Source organism: Meriones unguiculatus, chromosome 3 (genome assembly GCF_030254825.1).
Source record: "Meriones unguiculatus strain TT.TT164.6M chromosome 3, Bangor_MerUng_6.1, whole genome shotgun sequence".
In the NCBI taxonomy this organism is placed as follows: domain Eukaryota; kingdom Metazoa; phylum Chordata; class Mammalia; order Rodentia; family Muridae; genus Meriones; species Meriones unguiculatus.
Window position 1 is genome coordinate 50,477,483 of NC_083351.1, and position 13,850 is coordinate 50,491,332.

Sequence of the window (13,850 nt, forward strand, 5' to 3'; positions counted from 1 at the left end):
TCTGTCTCATTGGTCACTTCTACAAAAGTCGTCTGCTTACTAAAGTTTGTAGATAAATCCAGGCTCTGCATCCACGAGCCGTTTAACTGAACACCACTAGCATACTGTGCTTGCAAAGCACTTTGCAGAGCGTGCCTTACAGCTGATTGTTTCTTTTCTGGAAAGTATATGAAATTAGCACATTTTGCATTTGTCCACACATATACACTGCGATCCTTCTACACAAGCATATGGGTGTCTTTAATTACACCACATTGTCCTCAAAAAAGTTGGTGCCACTGTTAAATTGCTTTCTGGTGTGTGATAGGGTAGAAGCCTAAGGACAGCTTGAATATTTGCTACTTTTTATTATTATTTTTCTCCTTTTAATTTTTTATTTTATTTTACATGCATTGGTGTTTTGCCTGCATGTATGTGTGTATGAGGGTGTTGTTGGATCCCCTGGAAGAGGAGTTGTAAACAGTTGTGAGCTCTATGTGGGTGCTGGGAATTGAACCTAGCTCCTCTGCAAGAGCAACCAGTGCTTTTAACCACTGAGACATTTCTTCAGTCCTGAAATTTTGCTACTTTTAAAGTACTATGTTTTCTTTTCTTAAACCTGTCCAAGTTCTGTCTTGTCCTTATTCTTTAGAATAAAAAAGTATAATGGTGTATGTTGAGGGTTTTTTTTTTTTTCATTTCATTTTCTTGGGGGGATGGTTTTACTTGATCTGTTCTTACTTGCTTATCTGTGTTTTCTTTAGCCTACCACATTTTTATTTTCATTAAAGCTGCTTCTGTTTAATCCCCTGGAAAATGTTGCTAGAAGGTGCTACTTTCCGGTTTTATTTTATTAGTCACAGTTCCCCTCATTTTTTTCTATTTTTATCCTTTGCTCTGAGGTTTCAAGGATTAAGATGGGACCTAACAAAACATTCATGCTAAATTCTTGGTAGAATCTTTAATCTCCAAAACAAAGCAGAATGTTTTTAAAGTTTGAATTTTTTCTCAGTTTACTGTTCCAGCTAAGAGCCGGAACAGTTTTTCCATGTCTGAGATCCTGAGAGAGAATCCGCATTGGAAGCAGGCTTAGCTGGGAATGTATTTTGCTAAAGAGTATCTGGTCTTAGTCAAAAGTAGCTGGGCTCCTTAAGGATTTTCCTTAAGGAAATCTCTCTATCCCTTGGCAGACAGGCTGTCCACTGGGTATGAATGAGAGTACCTCCCATGCCAACATCTTGTCTTGTGCTGACTGTCTAGTATACTTCCTAATACTGCTCACAAGTATAGCTCACAAGGATGATGGTCACCTTCAGACCTGCAGAGATCTCTCTGTCTGTTGGACACTGCCAGCACAGTAGAGATGACCCTCAACTACTGAAATTCTTGGGATACTTAATACTTGGATAACCAGTTCTTTTGCCCACGTTTCAAGCTTGATTTAAGGATTATTTTTTTCTCAAAAAAATTGAGTCATTTTCATAAACATCATGTGAAGAATAGTGTAAAGCCTGCCAAGTACTGGGGTGTTAGGATAGCCAAAGTGTCCTAAGTCTCAAGATTCAAGGGCAGGCCTCATCACCTATCCTCTCTTGCTAATGCAAGCTTGTAGATACTTTGAAATCAGGAGAGGGAGATTGCATAAACTTACATAAAATGGAGATGTGACACAAATCTTAAGTGTCTCGCCAAGACTTTTCTTGTCTAGTTACCTGTGAGGGTCAGGACCTTTGACTAACAATAATGAGAATAATTATATCAATAGCATCTTACAGAATTACCAAGAATTTCAGAGTCTATCTGTTATCACTGACATTTGATCTTTAGGTCAACTTTCAAACTGTGTTGCATGTTGTTCTATTTTATAATCCTCAAAGAAGTTATCTAGCTTAGTTGATGTACATAGTGGATACTTTGCAAAGCAAAACTCAAACCCGCAGTTGACTTCCAGTTCTGTTTGTTTTTTTTTTTTTTCTAATACCATTGTCTGTCAAACAACCTGAATAGGTGTTTGTCCTCTACAGCCCCAATTATTGCACTTTGATCACCTGCAGGCCTGTTGTTAACTTTAAACACAGTATCCTTCTCTGTTCCAGTGATTTCTGTGTAGGGAGAAAGTGCTTCTCTTCTCTTGAATGATCTGGAAGCTTCAGTTTACTCCCCTCCTCATCCCCATTTTTGATGACTGCATTATTGCTCTTCTTCTTAGGGGCATTCTTCCTGTCTTCTAACTTAATTTGCTTGCATGTAAGTTTTTCATAGCCTTCTGTGACTATAGTGGAACTCCATACCTTCCCATAAGTCTTGAAACATCTGTAGGCTGTGGGGTATGGCTCTCTGTATCCCCTGATGAACAAAGTGCCTTCAACAGAGAATCTTGTCTGGTGGTGTTTGCTGCTTATCAGTCTTTCCTATAGCCAATTAGGGACTAAAAGGTACATATCTGAGAAGAAGAAAATTGTCAGTAATTTAGAACCTCCAGAACAATGAATGAGTACTGCAAAATGTTGGGTGTGGTCAGGGCCTGTTTAGAGAACATTTTTGTTCTTGTTTTGTTATTTCATAAATTGCTACTTTAGCACTGTAACTTTTTTTTCAGATATAGTGGAGTAAACAATGATGTTCAAAACTATAAAGAATCTGTCATCATAGTTTTAGATTTATTCTTTGATTCCTTTATTCTAATGAAGTCCTCTGGTCCCCTGTAGGTTACGGTCTTTGGTCAAGCAGTTAGAGCGAGGGGAGGCCTCTGTGGTAGATCTCAAGAAGAATCTGGAATATGCAGCCACAGTGCTTGAATCTGTATATATCGATGAAACAAGGTAAGTTAGAAAAGAGATTAAGAAAGTAATGCTAGATTTTCTGCCAAACAGTCCTATCCCTGTGTCCCATCCAGTCGCCCTCCCCTACCCTTGTGGCAGATCTGGGGGTGAAAAGACATGAAATCTCTCATAAACTGAGATCACTGACTCTGAAACATTAGTTTATACAAAGAAATGGGAAAGAACTTGAACTGTTACTCGTTCAGCTATTAAAGGTCCAACAGAACTTACAACATAGACAATAAAATGGTGTAACAGCAGAAAATGCAATTCTTTTCTTTATTACATTTATTTATATATTCATTTCACATCCTCATCATAGCCCCCTCTCTCATCTACTCCCAGTCTCACCCTCCCACCCTTTTCCCCCTTCTCCTCAGAAAACAGAAACCCCCACCTTACAAACCTACCCCGGCCTGTTTATCCCTGCACATCCTGGAGGCAAGGTAGATTTGGGTCAAAGGATTTGTGGGTAAGTTGCTGTCCCTCCATCCACTGGAAGTCCCACCAGATTAGGAAGTGGCTGAGGTGGCCCTTCATCCTAGATGTCCTCTGCATCTAGGAGTCTCAGCTAGGAAAGCCTGGCAAAGTTTTTCCTAGATATAGAGTCCCACTATGATGTCTATGTACTCATCATGTCAGTCTAAAATGTGTGTTTGAATCCATCATCTCTGTCAGCAACTGGAGGTTCCTGAAGTGATCAAGTTCCTAGTATTTCTCACAGCAAACATTTCCACTTGAATTATACAAGTACTATAGCAATTGTAGGCACTGAAATTTATTTATTTATTTATTTATTTTTTCAATGCAGTTTATTCAGGAACCTTGAATAATCATCTGACCCTGGGGAAAGCCAGCCCACAGCTTAAATAGCCTCTGGGTAGCCAACCCAGGCGTGCCACATGGGCAATGCAGATAGGTCCACATACATGGAAGCAAGCCAGATCCTCAGCCTTAGCCAAATGTGGAATTGTTTGTGACAGAGAGCACTCACCATCGGGAAGGTGGAAGGCGGAAACCAGCTCCATCTTTAAGGCACAGCATTCCGCAGCTCTTTACAGTTCCCCCTTTTTGTTTTAGACGCATCAGGCAAGAGTAGAGGTCTGATCTCTGATATTTTTGAAAGAAATGGAAACACTTTCCTTTTGGAAGCTGTTGAATGTCAACTGTGAAAAGTCTCCAGTCCAACAAGGCTCCTCAGAATCAGTGATGTCTTGCTTCACTGAACTCAATCTGAAAGGATTTCACTATAGTCTATGAGTTGTTGAAATTATTTAATGATGCAATTCATTACTAATTTCAGGAATTTGATGCCACAATCTTTTCCCCTTTCCCCAAAATGAGTACATCTAAACAAACAGCAACCACACACACACACAAAAACAACAACAAAAACAACAACAACAACAAAACTGCTTTATATTGGTGTCCACTTTAACTGCTTATTTTGAGTAGGGCTTAAGTAGATGACATTCACTGGGGGGGGGGGGGGGCTTTATTATAACTGTATTTGTTCCTTTCTAGTCTGTGACGTCTGAATAAGCCAGGCAGATCACTACGTTCACAGATAGCCTAGGTCATGGGGATCAAGTGAAGAACTGCACTGTTTGGGAAAGTTTCTTTGAACGTAGAAGTTCATGTTTCTAGTATATCCGGTCGAATTAAAAGGGAATCAGTTGGTATCATCTAAAATAATTGCTTTAAAGTACATAGGTGCTGTGATTTGTACAGTATTTTTATCTTCATGCATTTCTCTCAACACTAACATTGATTGGCTTTTAGCTTTTTGCACTTTTTTACACTTGTGTCTTTTAGGCTATATCCAATTCAGGCAAAGGAGACATACCAGTGTAAGATTTCACAGGCCTTGCCAAAACACTGCTACCTCTCTCTTTCTCTCCTTCTCTCTGTGTGTCCATTACTACCTGTGTATGTGTATCCCATTTTTTAAATATTTTAAAAATATTTATATTAATTATTATTATAAATTAGAATTTATTCACATTGTATCCCAGCTGTGGTCCCCTCCCTTATCTCCTCCCCATCCCACCCTCCCTCCCTCTTCTTCTCCTATGCCCCGCCCCTAGTCCACTAATAGGGGAGGTCCTCCTCCTCTTCTATCTGACCCTAGCCTATCAGGTCTCATAAGGACTGGCTGCATTGTCTTCCTCTGTGGCCTGGCAAGGTTGCTACCCCATCAGGGGGAGGTGATCAAAGAGCCAGCCACTGAGTTCATGCCAGAGACAGCCCTTGCTCCCCTTGCTAGGGACCCCACTTGGAGAGCAAGTCTATTGGCTACATCTGAGCCGGGGTTGTACGTACTCTCTGCATATTCCTTGGCTGGAGTATCAGTTCTGCAGGGCCCTTAGTGCCCAGGGTTTTTTTTTTTTTTTTTTTTTTTTTTTTTTTTTTTTTTTTGTGGTGGTGGTGGTGTTTTTTGTTTGTTTGTTTGGCTCTATTGGTCTCCTTTTGGAGCTCCTGTCCCCTCCAGGTCTTTCTATCTCCCTCTTCTTTCATAAAATTCCATTCATTCTGCCCAAAGTTTGGCTGAGTCTCAGACTCCGCTTTGATACCTTGATCAGTGGAGTCTTTCAGAGAGTCTCTGTGGAAGGCTCCTGTCCTGTTCCCTGTCTTCTCCTGCTTCTTATGTCTATCATGTTTGCCCTTTTGAATGAGGATTGAGCATCTTCCCTAGGGTCCTCCTTGTTGTTGAGCTTCTTTAGGAGTATAGATTTTAGTATGTTTATCCTATATTTTATGTCTGATAACCCCTTATGAGTGAGTATATACCATGTGTGTCTTTCTGCTTTGGGCTTACCTCACTCAAGATGATCTTTTCTATTTGCCTGCAAATTTCATGATTTTCTTGTTTTTAATAGCTGAGTAGTATTCTGTTGTGTAAATGCACTACAACTACAATTTCTATATCACTTCCTCCATTGAGGGACATCTAGGTTGTTTCCAGATTCTGCCTATTATGAATAGAGCTGCTACAAACATGGTTGAGCAAATGTCCCTGCAATATAGCTGGACATATTTCAGATATATGCTTAGAGAGGTGTAGTTGGATCTTGTGGTGTGTCCCATTTTACATCATTTTTTTGTACCTGAGTTTCAGGTGGGTAGAGAAAGGTAGCTATTTCCAACAGAGAATTCTGGACTGAGATTCAGTCTCTATACCTGGGTTGTGTGTTTTGTTTCCAGGCGACTCCTGGACACAGAGGATGAGCTTAGTGACATTCAGTCAGATGCTGTGCCTTCCGAGGTCCGAGACTGGCTGGCCTCTACCTTTACACGGCAGATGGGGTTGATGCTCAGGAGAAGCGATGAGAAGCCCAGGTTCAAGAGCATCGTCCATGCTGTGCAAGCTGGAATATTTGTGGAGAGGTAAAGGTGAAACTCATTGTTATGCAAGGGCTGAAACAACAAGAAGAATACCAGGTCCTGTGACTGCAAGCCTTTCCTTTATGTAATTTTGATACGTTCTCATAAAAACTCAAAATTCTGAGTAGAAACAGGTATTTTAATCTCCATGACCTCACTAGGACAAGTTTTCCTCTTTGCTCAAAATTCACATTTTAAGAAGCTCTAGATTAAGTTCAACCTCATTTTTAAAGTCAGAAATCATCTGATCCATGTTTTTCAAATACATGGATAGCATCCAAACAGACCAGTAGTATTTTGAGGTCGCTGAACCAGGGAGAACACAGTTTGTTTAAGGGCTCTGAGTTTTCTGTGACATTGTTTACCAGCTTTTTGATGCTTAATTGTTCCCTACATGAAATAGACCCATTGATTTTTCTATTCTTTATTACACAGTGACACATTTTAGAAATCTCATGGTAATGATTTCAAAGTTGACCTGGGACATTTACCAGCTGCCTTTAGAGGTTCTAGAAAGAAGCATTTCCGTTGTGTCCTCCACACAGATCATTTGCCCATCATCAAATACAGTACTGTACCCTGTCCCTGCCATCCCTCAGCCAGTGCTGCCAGAGCACATTATCATTTCAGTATTGTTGTGCTCAATAAGAGGCACATAATCTTAATTTAATTTTGTTTCCAGTAGCTTGTATGTCTGAGGTTGCCTTAATTTCTTTTGAATTCATCATCAGAGGTACTTGAGTAACTTTCGAGTTTAAAGATCTTTGGGTCACCAGATACCCTGAGTGTTTGTTGCTTATCATTATGTGTGCAGATCTCTGAAGTGCTAAACGTCGCTGTAAGCTGTCACGTTTTGTTTTCTCTTCCAACTTTGCCAGAATGTACAGACGAACCTCAAACATGGTTGGGTTGAGCTATCCACCAGCTGTTATTGATGCATTAAAGGTAAGACTGAGGAGAAGGCATCTAGGGTAAATAGAAACAAACATAGATTACAGTTAAATTTGTCCTTAGAAACCAATAGAGCTTCATTTCTGTACTTTTCTGTTATTCCTACCTTTCATTATTATTTTCTTATCAGTTCTAATAGTAGTTCTGTGCTCTCAGTTTTTAACCTCCCATTTTTTTTTGTTTGTTTTAAATTAAACTCTGTGTGAATTTTGGTTTTACACAGTGATGTGCAATGATGAGATTCATAAAGCAGTAGCCACAGGAGATCTGGTACATTACAGGAAAAGTATTTAAACATAGGAAGAAACTTTTTGATTGTAATTATATCAATACTGCTCACTCCAAGCCCATTAAAAAAACAACCCAGAAAATTTGAAGAAAAATAAAATCAGAGTGTATCAAGGATTAGAGTTGAGGCCTGAGCACAGTATTCCCAGCACTTGGTGTGTTCTCAGTGACATTTCATGACATGATCGTCTGCTCCAGAGCCCTTGTCCTCTTCAGATATCCTGCTGTTTTTCCAAACTTTCACGGAGCCAAGGTTCCATAAGAAGTCATTTAAATATGGTTTTGAATTAAGCAGGAGGAAACTTGCATGATAACCCTCACCAGCCATCCTGAAAATGATAACTTTTCTAGGCCCCACAGAGACATGTTCCTTTAGGAAGGATGGAGTCAGATTCAGGGGTCTGAAGTGTTCTTTGTGCATTTTTGTTCTAGGGTGGGGTTGCTAGGGCTCAGCATCTTGGGCTGGTTAGTATTTCATGCTGTCTGCACTTAGCACCCGTCCCTTTGTGCAGCGGCATTGTGGAATTCTGACTTCTAGTATTGTCTTTCTCTGAAACATGCACCAAGTATAATTTGATGATGTTTTCAGAAGATACATTACCCATTCATGGAAGTAGGTGTGGTGAGTGCTTTATAAATAGCTTCATGTAAGAAACAGTCCCCACAGGGGCCATTCTGAGTATATAGTCATGCTTTTTTCCTCTTGTTCAGAGACATTCTCTGACTGTGTTTATAGGATTCACGTTTCTCTTTTTACTGTCTACATTTTTCTTTCCTCGACTTATCTTAAGAGAAGGAAGGATACTATGAGGAGCCCCTCCTCCTCCCCCTGCCCTCAAACATGCACCCATCATTGTACTTTGCAGTGATGTTTCCCAGCTTGGCAGCAGAACTACTTCATGAGACCTGTTTCTTAGTACCCACAATGAAATTGCATTGATTTTTATAATTGAACTGAAACACTCAATGTAAATCTTAGGAGGATTAGAGGACTATTTAAAGCTTTATTTCTGCCTCTGTCATAAACACAGATGAGGCCACTCACTGATAGTACGCATAGTAAGCTGTTAATGGGAGTATTTTTTCCTAATTTGAGTCTCTTTTCCATGAATAACTAAAGACTAAAAAGTGGAGCAACCTGTTATGTAGACAAATTGTTATTTGACACTTAAGAAAAAGGAACTCTCAGAAGTACACATGGTCTTTCTAAGAGAAAGATACTTGGACTAGTCAGAGCAGGGATCAGTTAGCTCCAAATGGTGGCCCTTCATGTGTCAGTTGATGTGTGCTTTAAGACCAAAGATTTTGCCCTTGACACCATTCCTGTTGATCAAGAAAATTCAAGTCCTTCCTACCATGAACAAAGCTCTCCATACTTGCCTTTTATTGGTAGAAGACTGAAGTGGGTTAGGGAGCACAGAGATGGAGTCTCCTTTCCTTTCTTGTACCTGTTGAGGAAAAGATTATTTGCACTGAGCTGCTGAAGTTTATATGGAAATCAGTACTGACTGCTTCTAGTTCAAAAAAAATTCTCAAAGACTGAGAAATCTCTGTTCACTAAAATAACCATTGTGTCATGTCATGTTAACTGATGCAGTTACTTTAAGCACATGGCATAAAACAACATCAAAATAAGCAAATAATTAACAACTACTTGTTCTAGAATTCAATTAGGCTGCATGTCACTCTTGGTACTTTCTCAACCTGAAACATCTTACCTTCTAATTTCAGTTTATCTCTAGCCTTTGGGATGGAGGTGTAGAAGTGACCCATTCTTTAGAAGAGCAGTTGTCCTGCGACCCAGGATGCAGCCTCTTGGATCAGTTTGAAACTGGAAGAAGCGAACAGTTTCCCGCTTCCTTTAGGCTGTGCTAACTGAGATGCTCTCCACCTTTCCAGACTAGAATTGTCCCTGGGCAAATTTTGGTAAAAGAGAACATGTTTAAGGCACTTAACTTGGGTGCTCATTAAAATGCAATTTCCAGGCTCAGGATCCTTCAGAGGCCTATAGCATTCTCAATTAGTATTTTCAGCTAGTCCATAAGTGGCTTGGAAGAAGAATAAAATTCAAGAGTAACAGTTAAGATTTCCTTGAAATGAAGGCCCAGAGAGAACACCCACTCTCCTTCCCATTTCCTAGAGCTGTCAGTGTCCTTTTCCTCAAGTCTGGATCAGACAATGGCTGTGACTCACAGCAAACCAATTATAATACTTATGCAAAGCTTCACACTGTGGGTAAAGTTTGGTATCTATGTCCTGGGTCTTCACTGGGTACTTAGGAGATGTACCCTAAGAATCACAGGCTGGATTCATTGGGTTTACAAGTGTCATCTGTAGGCAGTGAGGTCATAGAAGAGGTTGCCAATGAGACTATTAAGTAGTTCCTCCATCACCTGACACTGGACCCTTTGTCTCTCTCAAGCTGTCTTGTATAACACTGGGGAAGGTATAATTTTGCCAGGGTTGGAAGCTTTGAGCTTTGTGTGTTAACACTTCACATCACAGCTTTAATTATTTTAATTGAAGGGTAATCGTTGTTAAGGGAAGTGAGTTGACCACTAAATATGAATAGAAACAATCCATCTGAAATCTTTTGGCATTAAAACAAAACCTTTCTATCATTGCTTTTATATTGTTTGGTTTCCATGAGAGAATCCTCAGTTGTCTAGAGCTGAACATGATGGCTGGAGTAGTTAGTGTGACAGGAGCACAGGGATGGGATTGCAGGGCCATTGTAGGATACACTGAGCCTTCCATATAGATAGTCTCTGACACCTGAGGTCCATCCAACTCCAGGTCTTCATTCAGTCTTTGTGATCTCTCATGGGTCTTATCAAGAGAAAGTCAATATGCATCTTGTAACTATAGAAGGAATACCCAGGATGTTTTGGAAACACCCTGTTGATTTAACTATGATTTAAACACACAATTGTTTATTATGTCCACAAGTGGCTGGTGTTGCTGTTCCAAAAAGCACACAAGATAATGCTTACATTTATTCTGGAGCCAGTATTTATGAACAAATAGGAACTTTATGAAGGCATATGAGGTGTGTGTCCAGTTCAGTTTTTACATTTACTTCTTTCACCAAAGTGTTATACTAATTGGAGAAATATATCACCAGATTTATGGCCCCAGAGAACTTTTTTTTTTTTTTCTGTTCACGAAATGAATATTTTCTGTTTGGTTTCAGCTTACCCATTAAAATTTAAGTTGCATTCAGTTTTTGTATCATGCATGCTTCTGAACTTTCAAATGAGTTAATGGTGCCAACTCTGGGCCCAGGGGATGTCATTACATAATATATTAGTGGAATGGGGAGTGTTTAGATGAGAGATGTACCCCAGCTGGTTTGAACTTGGGGTGGCAGCTGATGAGCTTAAAGGAAGGAACCTAAGAGGAGGCATCAGTGTGGAAAGCATATGTGTCCCCATCTCACTTGTGTCTCAGGCTGGTGCTTCCAACAGGGCTTTGAGGAATTAGGTAACTGTCCATTTTCTTCTCCGTAAAATGTAACAAGTAATGCCACCTAAGAATTGTCTGATTCCAGTCAGAACGCCTGTCAATATTTCTGCTAGATAATAAAGGTCTTTGATGTTTTTAACAGTAAATGTTCTTGTGCTACCACACAAGAAAGCAGTTGAGAGTGCTTTAGAGTCTTGACCTATTTCATTGCAGGTGTGGGCTACAGGAAGTCTCAAACATCCCAGTTCTATAGGTGGTGTGAATTCATATGCTTTCTCCCTACTCTCTCTTGCAGGATGTGGACAACTGGTCCTTCGATGTCTTTTCCCTGAATGAAGCTAGTGGAGATCATGCATTGAAATTCATTTTCTATGAATTACTCACGCGCTATGACCTGATCAGCCGTTTTAAGGTCAGCACCTCATTAAAAAGAGAAAATGAACACATTTGTCCATCCCTATGTAACTTCTGTGTCAAGACCAAGGGAATCCTTTTCAATAGACAGGAAACTGCTGCGGGCAACTGTGGACATTATTCCAATGGAGCTGTAGTTTCTTCCCTGTGGAGGTCACTTTTCTCTACAGTATGCATGGTGTGTCTTGCTGGGAGGCAGGGACTGGAAAAGTGTGGAGACCTATCTTCTCAGAATTAGTGCCTGCAGTAGCTGAGTTCCCCTCAGCTGCTGCCCACCAATCTCATTTAATCACAAATATGTGTACCACTGACCACTCTTGGCAGAGAGGTAGCAGTGGAGACAGAAAGCTCAGCAGCTTTCATAAACTTCCCCCACCCACACCTCATTCGCACAAAACTCCCACTTATCATCCCTGACAGATCATTTGTGTTTCCCAGCCACCCATACGTCACATTAATTTTTTGCTTTAAATAAGGAGAATAAATCACCTCCAGGGTCAGCCCTCAAGCCAACATACTGTATGGCCTCTTCAGGTCAGGCTAGGTCCTCAAGGGAGCCTCTCTACAGTTGATCTCATACTTCATGCATCAGATGGATATGTCTCTGGAAGATGCACGTTGTTTAAAGCACAAATGTTGATCTCTGGACACAGGAAGTCTATCTTAAGGGCTGTATTGAAGCACATGCTTTCTACATGACCATAGATAACTTATGGCAGTATCTTTTGTTCTTCATTGTGCCTGTACCAGAAGCCTTCAAGAAAATATAGGTGCCAGAGACACTTTTCTTGGAACAAAGGCTGTATGTCCATCTTTACTTAGCTTCTCACTGGCGCATAGATTTCCAGAGCAGCCCAAGATCCCATAGATAAGCTCACGATAATGAGCTTTTCTCTGCCCTCTTTTTTTTCTTTCTTTTTAAATGTAATTTATTTATTTTTATTATTAGTTACATTTTATTAACTCTGTATCCCGCTCCCTTATTCCCTTCCAATCCCACCCTCCCTCTCTCATCTCCTCCCTGCCCCTTTCCAAGTCCACTGATTGAAGAGGACCTCCTCTCCTTTCATCTGACCCTGTTTAATCAGGTATCTTCAGGACTGGCTGCAAAGTCCTCCTCTGTGGCCTAGCAGGACTGCTCCTCCCTTGGGGGATGGGGAGGTCAAAGAGCCTGCCATTGAGTTCCTGTCAGAAATAGTCCCTGTTCCCCTTCCTATGGGAAACCAATTGGTTACTGAGCTACCACAGGCTACATCCGAGCAGAGGTTCTAGGTTATAACCATACATGGTCCTTGGTGGAGGGTCAGTCTCAGAAAAGACCCTGTGCCCAGACATATTTGGTCCTTGAGGAACTCCTATCCTTTCCACATCATACTAACTCCCCTTCTTTTATATGATTCCCTGTACTCTGCCGAAGGTTTGGTTATGAGTCTTAGTATCTGCTTTGAAACACTGCTAGGTGGAGTCTTTCAGATGCCTTCTGCAGTAGATTCCTGTCATACATCCAATGCACATCCCATTTGTCTTTCTAAGTGAGGATTGATTATCTTACCCCCGTGTCTGCTTTCTTGTTTATCTTCTTTAGGTGTATAGATTTCATTATGTTTATCATATCTTGTAGGTCTATATAAGCATTTCTCTTCTCTTAAAGACATTTACTTACCCAATTACTTTGATTTCCTAAGAAAGGATCTTGCAAAGTAACCCTGGCTGACCTTGAACTTTCGGTGATAGTCCTTTCTCTTGCCTCCTGGATTCTATAGCTAAAGGACATAGTTACATTTTTAAAATTCCACTAATAAATAAAATGTAAGAGTTCATTTGGTTATTATAGTTGAATTTTCTTGGTTTTTCTTTTGAATCATTTCAGTCTCTAGGAACACACAGCCTTTCCTTCATCCCCAGCCTTGAAATGGAGATTTTTACCCCAAATCATAACTATAATCTCTCAACTAGCATAATAAATGTTTGGAGGGTCTTCTTACATGTATGTGAGACTTGCAGTTCTTCACTCTGTCATATGGGAAAACAAAGCGTGCATATTACACATATTTAAACTGGAAACACAATTAAAGGCAGTGGAAAATACTGTCCCAGTGGACTGGTAGTTCTGAGGAAGTATGCATATCTTTTTGTCTCAAGAGAAATGAACCCATAATGTGCAGTGTACTTAATTCACTTGTGAGAAAGTATAAAGGACACAAAGAAGTTAAGCTATGCAATGACTGTGAAACACATGCAAGCTGCCGGTGGTGTGACTCCTTGAAGCCATGCTCTTCCCAAGGGGTCATTGCATGCATTGGAAATATGGGAAAACACAATGTGGTAGTCCATGTGTATGGAAGGGGAACAGGCTATTTTTAAAAATCAGCCAATGAGATATTTATTATTGGTGACTTGCAGTTCAGAATGCCTTCTTTTGCTGGTGAAGATGGTTGCTATTTATAAGCTCTTCAACATGGTTTATTACATGTTTTGGGGTCCTGCATAGCATCTGTCCCTTCTTGGGACTGGAAAAAGGGTCAAAACATACATGACAGAGAAATA

General features: G+C 40.3%; 1 protein-coding gene across 6 annotated transcripts in view; it reads left to right on the forward strand.

The window, feature by feature from the left end:
• The window catches only part of Pde1c (phosphodiesterase 1C), a 530,439-nt gene that overhangs the window by 424,187 nt on the left and 92,402 nt on the right, over positions 1-13,850 (forward strand). For all 6 annotated transcript variants that reach the window (XR_009590708.1, XM_060379957.1, XM_060379959.1 and 3 more), the window contains 4 exons: positions 2,688-2,801; positions 6,006-6,188; positions 7,064-7,130; positions 11,185-11,301. Coding sequence is in view for 5 of the 6 variants with exons in the window: in XM_060379957.1 (XP_060235940.1) it covers positions 2,688-2,801; positions 6,006-6,188; positions 7,064-7,130; positions 11,185-11,301 (481 nt within the window). In the remaining variant the exon portion in view is untranslated. The remainder of the gene's footprint in view (positions 1-2,687; positions 2,802-6,005; positions 6,189-7,063; positions 7,131-11,184; positions 11,302-13,850) is intronic.